General features: G+C 58.8%; 1 protein-coding gene across 3 annotated transcripts in view; it reads left to right on the forward strand.

Moving 5' to 3' along the window:
- NHEJ1 (non-homologous end joining factor 1) overlaps positions 1-11,966 on the forward strand; it is a 42,350-nt gene extending 30,384 nt beyond the window's left edge. For 2 of the 3 annotated variants that reach the window (XM_066553522.1, XM_066553524.1), the window contains 3 exons: positions 10,751-10,868; positions 11,112-11,215; positions 11,500-11,966. In XM_066553522.1, the coding sequence (XP_066409619.1) occupies positions 10,751-10,868; positions 11,112-11,215; positions 11,500-11,853 (576 nt within the window). In that variant the 3' untranslated portion in view covers positions 11,854-11,966. Of the gene's footprint in view, positions 1-10,750; positions 10,869-11,111; positions 11,216-11,495 lie in introns of all 3 variants that reach the window. The other variant, XM_066553523.1, reaches the window with a different exon arrangement.
- The last annotated feature ends 4,472 nt before the right edge of the window (positions 11,967-16,438 follow it).

Here is a 16,438-nt window from a genome sequence, read left to right on the forward strand (position 1 = left end):
GTCTTTGCTCATCATTGCCCGAGGGGAAGTGGTGAAGCTCTGACCATCTCCCAAAACAGGCTGGGATCCCCGCCCTTGAAGTGAGCAACTTGGGCTGCAGTGGCTGAACCTGGCAGGACAGAGATGGAAGAGGCTGCAGCAAGAGGGGGAAATCTGCTTGCCCAGGTGGAGTGGCACAGCATGGGGCAGGGTGGGGGCCACAGCTCCCAGCTCCCCCAGCCCTCTGTGCTCCCCCAGGTAGCACCACAGGGACCCCATCCCTCTCTCCAAGGGCTGAAAGGGTGGAGGTGCCCTGACAGAGTGTTTTATTCGCAGCAGGTGCCTGAAATCCAACCATGGTGGTGCAGTAATCCCTCCCCTCACCTGGAGATGAACCCAGCTTGTGAGACATGGCTGTGCAGGGTCAGGCCCTGCCGGTGGTGGGATTGCCCCTGCCATAAGCAGAGCGTGTCCCTGGCAGCCTGACGGGCTGGTCCTGCCGCGGGAGACAGGCGCGTAATGCCTGATTTCACAGCACTGGCATGCTCTGTTTGCTTGTGGCAATGATCTCTCCTGCCCTGTCCAACTCCAGCCCTTGGCCAGACCCCAAGCTGCAGCTCTGTCAGCTGGGATTAGGTACAAGATTTGGGCTAAAATGTCTTTGCTCTTGGCTGGAGCAATGACAGAGGGGGGAAAGGTCAACCTGCCATCTCTGGAGATGGAGCTCCTGCCCTGCCACAAACCCATGTTTGGCATTCCCCAGAACTGCCTTCAGCCCTCACAGCCAGCACCGGGGCTTTGCAACCCCACACAAAAGAGGAGGAGGAAGGCAGAGATTTCCCCATCTCTCTGATGCTGAGGTTGACCATGAGATGGGCATAGGTCCCTGGGCTGTCTGGAACAAACCAAGAGAATACTTGTAAAGGAGAGAGGAACAGGAGTGGTCCATGCAGAAAGAGTCTCCCATTTGCTGTGTGCTCCCAAAGTGCTCCTTGCTGTGTCCAGCTTGTTCCAGCAAAGCCTTGTTTGAGAGCAGGAGCTGTGGAGCAGCAGCCCCCTGCCCTTGATGCCTCCAAGAACAGGACTGGGGATGGTTTGGCCTCAGATAAGTAGTGATGCCCTGTGGGATGGCTGGCAGCAGAGCAGGATCTGTGGCACCCTGGCAAACTCCAGCCTTGGACTTACAGGAGCACTCTATCTGTGTCTCCCTATTGCATAGTGCTGACCCCAAGCCAAGGTTTCTTATCACCTCATGGCGAGGTGCACAGCCCTGAGCAGCCCTCTGTGTCCCTGCAATCTTGCCCTCTCTCAAAGTGCTGCTTCCTGCTGGACCCCGGCTTTGTTGGCTGAGCTTGCTTAGCTTTGACAAAGTTTATAGTCCTGGAATGCAGAATGGCTGCTGGCCTCCCTCCAGCCTAAACATCCCCACCCCAGCATGCGACAGGCGCTGATAAGGGGGAGTGCCACAGCGGGCAGGTATCTCGTGCCCAGCCCGCGACCTCTCGGCCACACGGCCTTGAAGGTTGTCACGGTTGTCATCTGTCTCTTGCACGTGTGTGTCTGTGAGCACACGAGCTTCTCCCATCCCCAAGAAATGTTCTCCACATCCCTGGTTTTCTCTCCAGGCCAAACCCACATGCACGTTGCCCGAAACCGACTCCGAACAGACTCCTTTGATGAGCAGGGCTTAAATATATATTTGGCATTCCAGCGGCAGCGTGCCGAGCGTGGCCAAGGGTGTGAAAGTGTTTGCTTGACAAACTCCGGGGGCTCTCGCCTCTCTGCTGGCTCTGGGGATTTGCAGGAGAGAAATATCAAGGAATTTTTCACCTCTCTGTTTTGTTTTGTGTTTTTATTTTGTTTTCCTTCTGCGAGTGCATTTTTAGCTCTGGTGAAAAGTGCCTGATTGACAGTCATAGAGACTGAGTCCCCTCTCTTTGGGACAGCAGGAGCAAACACAGGAGAGGAAACAGCCCTGAGAGCCTTGCACTGAATGTGGGGGCTCCCATCTCCTTTCCACCGTCCCTGTCCCCTCCATGAGTCCAGGGCTGTCAGGGACTGATTTGGGTACCAACAGGATTGAGATGCCCCACATCCTAGGAGTCCCAGGCTGTGTTCTTCTCAGAGCTGGCTCTTTTGCAAAGACCCTCTCTCTGCTGGGGGCAGTGGGTTCCAGTCACCAGTCAGCTGGCCTCAGAGAGCCCCAGCACCACATTGTGGGGACACCCGTGCCCGTTGCTCCATCGAGGATGTCCCGGCCAGTGTCCCCCCATGCTGTGGCACCAGCCTGGGATATGTGCTGCTCTCCAGGCACCTTTGGGGTTGCAGAGGGTCTTGTCACCTTGTGCCTGTGGATGGGGAGATGGAGCAAGTGGAGCAGAAGAGTGTCTCCATGGGCAAGTTGCAGATGGACGGCCTGGTTGTTTGCAGCCTCCCAGAATAATGCATGGGAGGTGCTGGGGGAACAAAGTCACAACCCTGAGCTTCACCTGTCACTCAGGTCCTTCTGGGATGTGGCCCGTGATGGGGCAGGAAAGGCAGCTCCATCACCAATTTCCATGTGACACAGGAAACATGGAGGGGCTGGGATGTGCAGAGCAGACCAGTGTGCAGAGCTGGAACCCTGGGCTTGGATGTGAGCCAGACATGTATCCTGCATGGGGAGGAGGAGGAGGAGGAGGAAGGCAGATCTTCCTCATTAGTCCAGCTACTGCATCCCACACTTATGGAAAACGGGGAGGGGAGCCCTGGGCAGTGGATTTGGTTTCAGGGCCCACGTCTGCAATGCCTGCTAGGGTAGACTGAGAACCTGGCTGACTCCTGGGGAGGGGCCTGAGGGGGCTGCATCTGTGTGTTCCCAGCTGTCCCCAGTGTAATCCTTTATGAAAGAGAACCCTCTGCCCTGCTGCATCCCCACTGTCAGGTCACAGTGCTGCCTGACCCTAAATCACCTGCCACTCCCACCTAGCCTGATGGATCACCATGGAAAAAGGGGTGCTGCCCCCAGACCAGCAGAGGGAAAGGGTCTGGGGTCTGTGGGACAGAGGTCCAGACTCTGGAGGCTGCAGAGCAGGGGTTAGGATGTTGGTAGTCTGTGGGGAGAGGCTCGGTGCCCAGGGACTGCAGGGCAGAGGTTGGTACCATTTTGCAGAGGGATTGGGCTGCTGTGAATTACAGCTGCTGAGAAGGGGATATAGAGGGATTGTGGAGCAGGGTTTGGGATCCTGGGGGGCCATGAGTTTGGGGGCAAGCTATGTCCCTGGGGCAAGGGCAGGCTTGGCTTGGGCTCCTCGAGGTTTCCTTCCTGGCCCACTGAAGAATCGCTGGCTTGTCTGAAGGATCACTGACCTGTGGATTTCCTGGGCAGCAAGTCCCTTTCATGTGGCCGCTTGCAAACTCTCATGACATCACCATGGGCAGCTCCTCCTGGAGACAAACCCAGTGCTTTTTAGGGTTTTGCCTTCCCCCCCTCCCCAGCCTGTGTGTTTTGGCCAGGGGGGACCCGGCGAATCACGTCCAAGAGCAGCCACTCTGGCAGGGAGATGGTGCACAGGGCTGGGGGGCAGGGAGAGGGCAGAGTGTCCCCCCCATTGAATAAACATGGGCTGGCCAGCGATGGAGGGGGCTTTTCCAGCCCGGACCACACCCCGGGGGGCTATTTTTGCCATGAATGAAAGGGCTGTGTGCTCACAGGGCAGGCTGGCCTCCTGCCGCCGCTGCTGCGCATGGAGAGCTCTCCTGACACTCAATCCTGGTGCCTGGCCGGGGACCAACATCTGCACTGAGCACAGCTGGGCACTGCCCGTGGGACACCTGGGCACCTGGAACAGCTGGGCACTGCCTGGGGGGACACCTGGGCACCTGGCACATCTGGGCACTGCCCGTGGGACATCTGGGCACCTGGTACCAACTGGGCACAGCCTGTGGTGACACCAGCAGGCTGCCATGCCTGGGAAACACGGTCTGTCACAGGGCAAAGGGAAGTGATGGTGACTCAGTGGCTGTGCCAGCAGCAGTGCCAGGGCTGCTGGGGCATGTTGGACCCAACCCTGGTGGGGCCATGTGCCTGGGGACGTGCCCGAGGCAGCTCAGCAGTAAGCCCTGCTGCCCCCCTGCCCCACACAGAAATGCTTCCTGCTGCAGTTTCGGGTCACAATGGGGCAGCATCCCCAGGGGCTGCCCCTATGGCTGCACCTGTGCTTGGGAGGAACTGCAAAGCCACAAGGGTGGAGCAGGTGCCTCCTGCTCAACCTTGGTCCTAAACACACCCAGATTCTCCCTAAAAGCCCCTAATCCCACCTGGCTCAGCACCAGCTTCCTCTCTGGGCCCTGTTAGCTCAGCTAATCCCTTGTGTGCCAGGTTTAGGGATGTACTGGGTGCAGTATTTCCATGGTTGCTCCCCTGTCATCCCCAGATTTTGTTTCTCAAGGAGTATGAGGGCTGCTTTGCCAGTTCCCAGCTCTGACCCACACTCCTGCTGCCTCTGCCAGCCCCAGTGCCCCACAGGTCCCAGGGGACCCATGAGTGCTTGTGCCCATGAATGAGTGGCCTGTCCTGGCTGGGTGGAGCCGAGGTGCTGGATCCCACCCATCACTGTTCCTTATCACCACACAGCATCCTTGTGATTCACCAGGTGTGGCTCCCTTTCCATCATCCCACTTTGCAGGAAGTTTCCTGGCCAGCCCCCCATGAGCTCTGTGCAATAATAACAAGCTGGGATGAGCTGGCTGGCCTTCCTGAGCAACCCTACAATAACAGAGCAGTGCAGTGTGTCCAGCTTTCCTGGGCAGACAATAATAAACCCGCATGAGCTGGCACACTTTGCGGAGGAACCCTACAATAATAAGCCTGGATGATGTGTCCATATTCACCCAGTCAGCCTAAAATAACAAGGTAGTGTGAGCCACCCAACTTCTTCACAGATAAGTGGGGTCTGAGCTGTCACTCTGGGAGAGGAGGCATGCTGGCCACCAGTTCTCCATGTCTTCTGCTCTTGACCCTGGAGAAGGCAGCCTGTGTCAGTGATGGGTCAGCCTGGTGGAGGGGAAGGACATAGGTACTATCAGCCTGTGACTGCCTTCCTGGAGGCAAATCCTCACTTAGTCCTGGCATGCTGGGACCTGCTACACTTCAGGGCATTCTCCTTGTCCATCTCCCTTGCCAAACTGGCACCTGGTGCCAGCTTCCCCAAAGGCTCTCCTGCTGTTACCTCATGGGCTGCTGGACAGGAGGACAAATGCCCACGGTCAGGCTGGAGCTGGGAGTGCCACCAGCAGCTGCCACCAGACCCTGCACAGCAAGGCCCAGCATCTTCCAGCACTGCCCAGGTGGGGAGGCAATGCTAGTGCTGGGCACAGCTCTTTTTCAGGGAGTTTGTTGGCACTTGGGCAGGGGGAGGGCTTGGATGCCCATGGGTTTGCTTGGCAGCATGGCAGGAGGGCCTCTTTCCAAATGGGTTGGGGTAGGGACTGCCCACTGGGGCTGGAACCACTCACCTCCCCCAGGGTCTCTGCCAAGCCCCAGGCTGTTCCCGTGTGGTTGGTCCTCACATGACTGGGGAGGGGATGCTGCAGCCTCCTGCCCTACCTCTGCTCTGCCGCTGGCCCTCCTTTCCCTGGGATTTATCCCTGTGGGGTGCAACAGTGAGTGGGCAGGGCAGATCCAGCCCCGCAGCATCCCTCCCTCCATGGGGGAGCCAGCATCCTTCCCGGCGTGGCGGCGGCACAATGCAGAGCCCCCGCTGCACCACGCCCTCGCTCAGTGTCTGCGAGAAAGGCTGTAACCCAAGCCACAAAAACAGCACAAGGGGAAAAGAAAAGGGTATTGAGCGGCGGGGCTGCTGCGGTCGCCGGGCAGCATAGACTGCTGGTTGTTAAGCGAGTGGCTCGCTTGCAAAGGCTGCCTTGATGAAGTGTGAGACAGCACTTACGGAGGGACGCGGGCAGGCATTCTCGCTCCATCTTCCGCTCACAGTGCCGCTCTTTATGTGCCTGACATTTGCTCGCTGGAAAGGCCCCTGAAGTCAGGGGGAAAGGAAAACATTGCAGGCAGCAGGGCCAGAACGGTGCTGGGAGGAGTGCTGTGCCGTGCCGTGCCGGGCCGGGCTGGGCTGGGATGGGCCGGGCTGGGATGCTCCTCTGTCCCGGCCTCACCACCCGCGCTCTTCCCCGGGGTGACCCCTTCACCTCTCAGTAGCTCTCCGGCTGCCTTCCCCTGCCGGCACCGCCACTTCCTCCAGGTGTGCTCAGCCTGGCTGCCTGCCTGGGCAGCCCTGGCCATCCTGCCCCTGCCTGCTCCAGGGGCGGGCTGGCAGCACCGCCAGCTCTGCTGCTGCTGCTGCTGCTGCTGCTGCTTGTCCCCTGGAAGTGTATGACAGGGGGATGGAGACAATGACAGAGTGAGCTCAGAGCTGGTCCTTTAGCCACCTGCTTCTGGGGTACGCAGTGTCCCAGCGACTGCTGCAGGCTTGGGAGGTTGCAAGTAGATCTAAGGGCTGGAGAAGCTGGGAAAGGGCATCAGCGGTCAGTGTAGGGTACCTGCAGTGTAGGAGACTGGGCTGATGGGGCCTGCTTCATCCCAGGAAATAGGCAGCCCCTTTGCTTGCCCTTGATACCAGCTGCAAGGGGACAGTTCAACCCTCTCCATCTATTTTCTTGCAGACAGATCCTCTGCTGCTGGCAGAGGATGGGTGAGCATCTATCTGGATTCCAGAGGGGGCCTCTCCCTAGCCTGACTGACCTTGGCATAACCATGGGCAGAGATGCCCAGCACAGATCCAGCAAGCCATCCCAGCCCCATTCCCAGGAGCATGCACAAGGCTTGTGGCAGGGTAGAGTGCCAAGGGCAGCCTGTGAATGCACCAGCCACGGAGCCCTTCCCCTGCCCACCGTGGACTGCCACAGCAGCACCAGACTTCATCCATGCCAGTGTGGCAGCGGCCGTGCCCGGTGCCAGAGAGCCAGTCTGCCACTCCTGGTCTGTCACTCCACCACGCCGCTTCCATGGAGCCCACTGGTGGGGGCAGCCTGGGGAAGCCATCCTCCCCCTTGGCACACACCCCTTGGCTCCAGCCCCGGCAGGAATTATTAAGTGTGCCCCTGTGGAGCATGTGCTGAGGCTGGCCACGGGAATGTGGGCAGATCTGACATACAAGCCACAGCAGCCAGGCTATAATTTCCAAACAGGCCCCATTCGCTCTGTTTTCCAGTTAAAAATATATTAAAAAATAGGAATGTGGGATTTGTAGTGAAGAATGTTGGTAACCGCTTCGAATGTCTGGTGTGATAATGAAAGGGTCAGTCCCCAGCTTTGAGCGTGACCGATTTAGACTCTGGTGCTTGGCAGTGCTGCGGGGGCCCAGCATGATCCAGCCTGCCTGCAAACCCATCCTGGGCCAGGCAAAGGTGATGTTTCTGTGCTGGAGGCATGGTGCTGTGCTGGGTGATGTGCCCCTTCTGCTCATACTGTCTAGAAACCATCCAAATTGCTGTCCCTTTTGGCCCCTTGAGACGGGAGTCTAGGCAGGGGGTGGGGAAATGCAGAATGCCTTGGAGATAGATTTTGTACCCTGCTGCATCTCTGCACTGGGGTGCAGCCCCATTGCAGAGCCCACTGGGTTGGGGGTCACTGAGTGGGGCTGCAGCCCAGCTCCCCCTGAGCTGCCCCTCCACACCGTAGGCTTGCTCTCAGTGTGATGCCAGGCACCTGCCCCCCTTTGGTGGGCACACTGCTCCCCCCCGTCCCCCAGCTCGCAGTTCAGGGTGTGCTGTGGAGTCTCCCGTGCTGCTGCCGCAGCCTTGAGTCCCTCCTGATACTGGGGCAGCCCACTTGGCCTTGTGTCCAGGTAGTCATAACAGGCCAGACAAGCCATGCCAGCTGCCGAGGCATCGCTCCCTGGTGCCTGGGGAGTGGTGTGGAGCAGCCCAGCCAGCACTCCCCCAGCTGCCAGCTCTCTGCTGTGTGCCTCCCCGGACCTCAGACATCATGTTTATCCTGGAGATGGGTAATCCGGGAAAAACAAGTCACCAGAGGCCAGGGCTGATGTTGCAGTGGGGCCAAGCTGTCTGCAGCAGGGTTCAGCTTCTGAATGGAGCAGTGGGGAAAGGAGGGAGGGGAAAACCAGCTGTAGCCAGGGCTTGTCCCCCCACCGAGCCCTTTAGGGGACACTTCATTGTCCCTCTCAGCCTTCGGGGCCATCAGGTGGCCGGCGGCTGGCACAGCATGCTCTGCTCCCTGCTGAGTCATAGCTCTGCAGGGAAACGCTTCCAGCTCTGGTTATAGCCCATTTCCCTCCGGGGCTGTGAAGCACAGCCTCCCAGACCCGCCGCGGGCCAGCTCCGGCCACCCCATGGCCCTGAGCCCGCGGGCTCCAGCCGCTGGGAAGGGCAGCGGCAGGAAGTGGCTGCTGACTCCCAAATTCCACCCTGGGCTTGCTGGAGCTGAGCCCTTCCCGCAGGCGTGGGCAGCAGGTGCCCTGCACCTGCAGACCCCTGTGCCACCCCGGATGCCCAATCCCCCTGGTGGCGCTGGGCACTCTGCTTCCAGTGCCTCCCCACGGTGCCATGTCAGTGGGGGGGTGTGTGCTGCTCTTGGGGACGCTGGGTGGCTGCAAGGATGGTTTGCCCCATCCCCAGGGATATCTGGGCAGCTCATCTGGGGCTGAGCACTGAGTGAGCAGCTGCCCTGCCCAGATCCTTGCTTGAATGCTGTGAAGTGGAGCAGCCTGGGCAGCCCTGGGGCTTGGGGCACATCCCAGGTGCCATCCTGAGTGGGCTGGAGCAGAGGGGATTGGGCAGCACCCTGCGCCTGGATGCATAGCCTGCCCCATTGCCCTGGCATTCCCCAGACCTGTTGGTGGCAGGCAGAGGGGATGAGCACCCAGAGCAGTGGCACCCAGAGCTGGCTGGCTCTGCAGGGGACTCTCCTGCCCTCCTGGGGCACTGACCCACACAGTGCTATCTAGTACACTTTGCTCACTTCACTGCCATTCCTGGCTTTCCTGGGAGCTGCTGTTTGCTTTTCTCTGAATTATGACTCCAGCTTGTGCCTTTGATCTGGGCTGTGTTGGCCACCCGTGACCAGGCCCTCTTCTGCCTTTGAAGTGCACTCACCTTCCCAGCCTTGGATGCTGCTTTTGCAACCTTGGGTGCAGCCCTGGCTCTGGGGTGAAACACACAGGGCAAGAGCATCCTTGGGTGCCTGAGGTGCTCAGCATCCCTCCTCCTCCTCCCTGGGACCTTGTGATGAGCCAGCACAGCTGACAGCTCGGAGGCTGGGCACTGAGGCATTGAGAGCTGTGCTTGCCCAGTACCAATCAGTCCCAGGGATGCAGGTGGGACGCTGGTGGGATGCTGGCAGCAGAGCATTGCTCCCTCCGGTGGCAGTGGGCAGGGACAGAGGAGGTGACCTGTATAGCAGCTGGTCAAAAAGCAGATGCCAGTGCATTTCCTACTGCCAAAGGGCCTTTCATGCCTGTGACTCCAGCAGAAGAGATGAGACCTGCATGGAAAGTGTCTGTCTGGGCAGTGGCCAACCCATCCTGGCATCAGCCCTGTCCTGCCACCCTGTCTGGCAGGGAGCAGTGAGGAGGGCTCAGCCTACCTATTCTGCCACTGGGAAGTTGGGGTCAGGCTTTGGACTCTGGCCTTGAGTGGGTCTGAGCGTCCCCATCCCCTCCCCATTTTCCTGGCCCGGAGAGGATCCTACCTTATCTGTTACACTTTGTTCTCCTGCTGTCTGGGTGTGGAGCAGGGCAGAGATTAGTGTGTTCAGACCTTTGACACACACACACACACACACACACACACACACACACACACACAGAGCCACACAATCAGCCATGCTCATGTGCACACTGCTGCACACACAGTCCCTGTCCACGTCATCATGGCACACTCACCTGCACAAGTAGGCCCACGCTGTGCCCCACACACCCCCCCCAGCACCCCCTCCAGGGCACATACCCATTTCCCTTTCCCTGTGCATGTTTGTTTGAGCACTGTGAGCTATGTTATGTTCCCAGTGGAGTGTGGCACTTCCCCAGCCTGCCAAGATCTCTCATGTGCATCAGCAGAGCCCAGCAGGAATGATGGCATCCCGCTGGCAAGGGGTGCAGGCAGGAGGAGGGGGGCTTCCCATGTCAAGTCTGGAGGGAATAAAAGTGCGTGCAGGGAGGCAGGAGCTGTTCTGGCAGACTGGAAGCAAACCTGGGCATCCCACATCTCACTGTCACATCATTTTCTCTTTCTGTGGGGCCACCAGAGATGCCTTGTGCTGGAGGCTGTGGTGGCAGGCAGGGGCTACCTGTTCCTACCTCTTATTAGGTCATGTCCCTGCCCATGGCTCACTGTCCATACTCACAAGCTGCAGCCCATGCTGCTCCAGGCAGGGCAGCCACAGCCCTTCCAGAGCGATCTCATCTCCAGCATTTCATGGACCCAAAAGCCTCTGCAGTCTGCCTCTCAATGTGAAGAGCGGGTGTGTGGAGGTGTGCACGTGTGTGTGTGTGTCTGTATGTCTGTGTGTGTGTGTGTGTGTGTGTGTGTGTCTGTATGTCCACGTGTGTGTGTGTGCACAGCTGGGAGCAGCCACATCCCACCCAGTGCCAGAGCTGCCTGTTCCCACAAACTGCTGCACTTCTGGGGTGAAACAGATGTAGCCTGACAGGCAGAGGGGGGCACAGCCCCCTCTCTGCCCCACAGCAGTTCTGTGGCAGGGTGACCTGGCAGCGATTTCCTGGCAGGGTGATGGTGCCTGTGCTTTCTCCCGCAGACCCTGCCCCGGATCTGCAGTGCGGGAGAAGGGCAGGCGTTTGCCTCTGCTCTGCAGCAGCTCTACACTGCAGTGACACAGCAGGAGCTCAAGCAGGCTCGGAAACGCCATTGCTCTGGTGAGGAGCTCCCTGGCTGTGGCATGGGGGCATGTGGTGCAGCTGTCCCCTCGACTGCTGAGCCCCATATCCTGGGGTAAGGGAAGTGTGGCCCCAGGAGCAGCTCACCCCATGCAACAGTCTCCCCTTTGCTTTCCCCCATGGGCTAGGCTCCCAGTCCAAGCACAGTTCCTGTGGGTGGGTTTGGGTAATGCCCCATGCTCCCTTATCTCAATCCCAAATTGCATCTTTTTCTGGTACCAGAGGATAATGTGGAAACAGCACCCAGTGCAGAAACCACAAAGCACCCCCATTCACCTGCTGCATCCCAGGAGGATGAAACGACATCTTCCAGTGAGAGAACCTCGGTGAGTGCAGCTCTAGAAAGTCTCTCTGTACCAAAGGCAGGATGGGGCCCACATCTCCTTTCCCTCCTCTCATCCAAGCACTCTGCCCATCCAGGATGGGCTAGGAGTCTCAGCTTAGTTCCTAGCCCATTCTAGCCCCTGCATCCTGAGTGTGTGATTGCACGTATGTATATTTTGCACTCCCACAACACAGATGACAGGAATGTCACTGCTTGCACACTTGCACACATCCTGCATGACTCCCCAAGGTGGAACTGACACTGCCTCCTCTTGTTTCCAGCCAGCCTCCTCCCCAGCTCAGAAGCCCCGGCTGCCTGCAGCCAAGGCCAAGCCAAAGAAGGCAAAAGGGCTCTTCAGCTGAAGGATTGCTGCCAACCCTGCTGAGGTCTCTGCTTCCCCCAGCATCCAAGAGAGGCAGTGCAGACAACCCATGCATTGACTGCTCTTCTCTGCATCTCCTTGTGGACCCTGCCCATGTCATGGATGGGTGTCTCCAGTTGGATGTCTCCAGGATGTCTCCAGTTGGGGAGATGGAGCTCCTTTCTTCAACAGTGTTTCAGGAAACAGCTTTTCTAACTCTTCCCTGGTGCAGAGTTTGCCCAAGCTTCCTCTCATGGCAGAGCCAGTGCTGGACCTGAGAGAAGTGGGAGGGATGCTGCCAGTGGGTGTGGGACAGCTGGGGCTCTGGCAGAGCTGTGGGGTTTGGCTGCTCTTGAGTGGGTTTTCAATAAAGGGCTGTGTCTGGGTGAGATTCCCTCTCCTGCTCTGTCCCACCAGGCCTGTAGTGTCTAGGAAGGGATGTAACCTTTGGTGCTGCTGGGTCCCCCTCAGGCCAGTCCTGATGTCCCAGGGGCTTGCAGTGACTCTGGTCAGTGAGGTGACAGCAGCTCATTGCTGTGGCACAGCACACAGCTCCCAGCCATGCTGTGCCTCACCCTGAGCAGCAGTGTGTGTTTTGGGGTGTGCACTAGGGGATGCCCAGATCATGGGGATGCAGCTGAGGGGGCTGGAGCCCATGTTCTTGTCCCATACCAGGATACACACCCTGTGTGCTGGTGCCTGCAGAAGCAGGCTGGCAAAGGCCCTGGATAGAGTGAGGGACACACTGCATTTGCAGGCACCTCCACCATAGTTATTGGGCAGGTGATACTGGCTTGATCCATGCTTTGGCCTCCAAGGAGCAGGAGACAACCAAAACACACACTGAAAGCTGCCAGGCCTGGGAGCAGCCCTGGAGCATGTTACAGATGCTCCCTGGACACAAAACACCACTTCCATCCCTTCACACTCCATCCATCCATCCATCCATCCATCCATCCATCCATCCATCCATCCATCCATCCATCCATCCATCCATCCATCTATCCATCCATCTGTCCGTCCATCCATCTGTCTGTCCGTCCACTCCTGCTCTCCTCTTCCAGCCCCTGGGTCCACATGCTTCCTTTCAGGTCTGGGATCCCATTCCTGTGCCCGGGACAGGTCTGAAAACAGTAGGCAGAGAGCCAGGCAGCAGGCAGGCTGCAGCCAGGGGTGCTGCCCTCCTGGGACAGGGATCCATGCCCCCAGCTGCCCTGGTCCCTGGGGCTGGGCCAGCTGCAGGCATGCTGCCTGCTCTCCTGGGCAGCAAGGGGGAAACAAAAACATCCGGAGCAGTCCCTGTGTCTGTGGAGGGGAATGAAAGGGCCTTTGCTGGGCCACAGCCCACCAGTCCCAGGGCGAGTGCAACCAGTGGCTTTTTATATTTCCTTTCTGAGGGAGCAGCATGCAGGGCAGGGTGGGTGGTGGGAAGGGAAATCCATGGGATGGGGAGCTCGTGCCGACTGCCGTAGCTTATGTATCCTGCATTTTCCCATCTGCAAACATCACATCTTGGCAGCTTTGAGTCTGCCTGCTGGGCACTTGCCCCCAGGGGGGTCCTGCCGAAGGGTAGGACCAGGGCAGCAGGAGCTTAGCAGCTTAACAGTTTCCTGTATCTTCTGGCACCTGGTTGTCCCTGGTGCAAGCCCTGCTCCATCCATATGGACTCCATCTCTGGTGTAGGAGCTGCTCTGTTGTGAGCCTCATCCCTCAGCTCTGTGCTGGCTCTGGGGTTTGTGCTGCTCCCCCATGTTCAGGAGGAGTGCTTATCACCCCAGTGAGGGCATCTGTCTATCCCCTTTGGGTCTGAGGAGACATCACAGGGAGAGGCAGGGCTGAAACAATGCCAACCTGGCTGTGGCAGAGGCTGGTGGACTCTGTAGGGGAGGAGTGGGTGGTGCAAACCAGCACCTGCATCCCTGGGTCATTCCTGTGAATTACTGTGTCTCTGCTTCTCCCTGGGGTGCTCAGCTCAGGGGAGCCAGTCCCAGGGATGCTGCAGAGAGGTTGCTCGTGAGCCCTGTCCAGCTGCAAAGTCTCTGTGGAGTGTCCAGCAGCCCTAAAGACCTGCTGCAGGGACAGATCTTGTTCCATTCACTTCTCTCCCAAGGAAAGGGGAGGTGGGGATGTGGGAGCATGGATGGGGGGTAAATAAAAGCAGAAGAGGGAAGACAGTAGGAAAAAGAGCTTTGCCAATGTCCCCCAGGGAACCGCAGGGACCGTGGCCCTCAGGACTCCAGCCTGGGGCCACTGGTTCCTCCCTGGCCCAGCTTGTTGCCAGCTCCAGGGAATGTCACTACACATTGTCCCATGCTGTCCTGCTGGGGTCTCCTTCACTGTCCCCACCCCCTCCTCCCTGGAGCCAGCTGGATTTGAGCTCCCGACACACATTAAAGGCCACAAGTTCGGCCTCGGCCTCCATAAATTTGATTCCATAAATATTAGTTTTCGCAGGGTTTAATGAAGCCGTTATGCTGGGCACGGCCCAGCACCCCGACCCGTGCCCTTAATAAGGGCTCTGTGGCCTCGATTAAAGGGACCTTTCAATCGCTGTCAAGTATTTTTAGAAAAGGAAAAGAAAAAAAAAAGAGAGAGAGAGAGAGGGAGAGAGAGAGAGAAGAAGACGACCAAGGCAGCGAATAGGGAGAGGAAAATCCCAAACCCGTGCAGTGCAAAAATAGAGAAATAGCACCACCTAGACTGCCTGGCTCGGCTCCGCCGCGCGTCCCTGCGCAGCGCCCAGCTCCGGGCAGCCCTGGGAGCCCAGCAAGGGGCGGGCGGGATGCTGCACTGCTGCTGGGGCAGGGACAGTGCGATGCCTGCTGGGGACAGCCGAAGGGCAGAGGAAAGAGGCACTGGTGCCCTCTCGGAATGCGGGCAGGAGCAGTGCGCCCTGGCGTCCAGGCCAGAAGTGCCTGAGAGGGGCCGAGTGCTGAGGGAAATGCCATGTGAACAAACGTTTCATCTCTCCCACTGCAGCAGCAAGGGTCCCTTCCCATCAGTTTCCCAAGCAGGACTCCCTCTCCCCAGGCAAAGTTTCCCCCTTTAACACTGGTTATCCCGACCAGTGACAGCCTCCCAGACAGCTCAGCCTCCAGCTGCCCCCCTGTACACCCAGCTTGGCTCCCCTATTGTGCCTGGTGTCCCTGTCCCACTCAGCCCTTGGTGCCCCAAAGGCTTTGCCTGGCAGGAGAACTCTGGCTGACGTTGGGAATGCTGCAGGAGAGGTGATGGACTCTGCAGACTCTGCACCCAGCCACAGGGCACTGCCACTGCTTGCTGTGGCCAGAACCAATGCACAATGCCACGGCCCCTGCATGGGCAGGAGTTGCTGTCACTAGCAAACCCAAACCCTGTCTTCCAACCTGGGCCTCCATGAGACATGAATGCTGTCACCAGCAAGGGCAGGGCTAGGCTGCTTACTGTGAGCCTGGAGCAGCTGGGAGGGGGACAGTGGCTTGTGACATGCACACTGCATGCTGCCAGGCTGCAGAGCTTATTGGGACGTCTGGGTTTGTGACATTGGCATTCATAGGCAACTTCTCCCTGGGGAAGTGCTGCAGCCTCCAGATGCAGTGCTATCCCAGATCATCCTGCTTCACAGTCTTGTGTTGTGCAAAGTGGGAAGCTAGGCTCCTCTTGTTGGGAGTACAAACCGCCCTGGAGGATCCTGTGAACCTAGTCCAGGGTCCATAGGGTCTATTTTTCCTGTGCTAGTGATGCACAGAGAGTTGTGTCCCTTCTGCATCACTGAGAAGCCAAGGGCAGGGGTGGACAATGATGCTGTGGTGCATTCCCTCTGCTTTCTCTGCCGATGCCCTTAGGATGCTCCACTGGAATGATCGGCCAAAGAAGTGTAGAAGTGGGGTGGCCTGGGGCTGCTGGTCAGACACCCCAGCTCCATCATGTGCAGGGACAGTGGGACAGCTGTATCTTACCATCCTGCTCAGTGGCAGGTCTTCAGAGAGGCCCTGGGCATTGCTTTTGGGTGCACAGTATGAAAACCAGTACAAAAATCTGATGGACCGTGGCAACTGAGTGTAAAAACCTGATGGAGACACCTCTGGCCAGCTGCAATTTGCTTGCAGATCCTGCAAAGGGAATGGTCTGCTGGGGGCATTAGACAGCAGCATCCCAAGTCTGTGGGTGATGCTGGCTCCCCAGCCTGCATCCCTCATGCCCAGGCTGCCTGGTCCTGTTGAGAGCAGCAAAGCCCTGCAGCCAGAGCTGGTTGTCTGGGCTATTCCAGCCTGGCCACTGTGTATCCCTATGAGTGAGCCGTGCCCTGCGCTCACAGAAGAGCTGGCGAGGGAACATCCCTGTGAGAGTCTGTGTGTGTGGGCATCCCAAGGCACTGCCTCACCTGGGAAGATCCTAGGGAACCAGAGGGTGCTCATGCAGTCCCGTGCCGGACCCCTCCCCGGCACACAGCTGGGGGAGAACCGGGGGGGGCCCTTCAAACCCTCGCTCCTGAAATCAGGGTGTTATATTTACTTTCCCCTTTTGGCAGCTAGAAGGGGAAGCCCATCCCAGCCCCTCATTGTTGTCTCAGCGAGTTAATCAGATGCCATAATCCTGTTGTGGAAATATCGGGCCTCCCTGGAAACAATGGGGAGCGAGAATATTGTGGTTAAATTTCAACCAGCTGCCTCCCTGCTCTGTTTGATCCCCGCCCGCAGGCCCGGGCCCCTGGCGAGCAGGCGGCGCGGCGGGGGCCGGAGCCCCGGGGGTGCCACCCCGCGCCCCCTCCGCCGCGAGGGAGCCCCGCAGGACGCCCCGCCAAGGGGGGCCGAGGGTGCGCGGCGGCCCGGGCGCACCTTGGGGCGGCGGCGGGGCTGCCCCGGGGGGCAGGTGGCGGCGGGC

This window comes from Molothrus aeneus, chromosome 7 (assembly GCF_037042795.1).
Source record: "Molothrus aeneus isolate 106 chromosome 7, BPBGC_Maene_1.0, whole genome shotgun sequence".
NCBI classification, from domain to species: Eukaryota; Metazoa; Chordata; class Aves; order Passeriformes; family Icteridae; genus Molothrus; species Molothrus aeneus.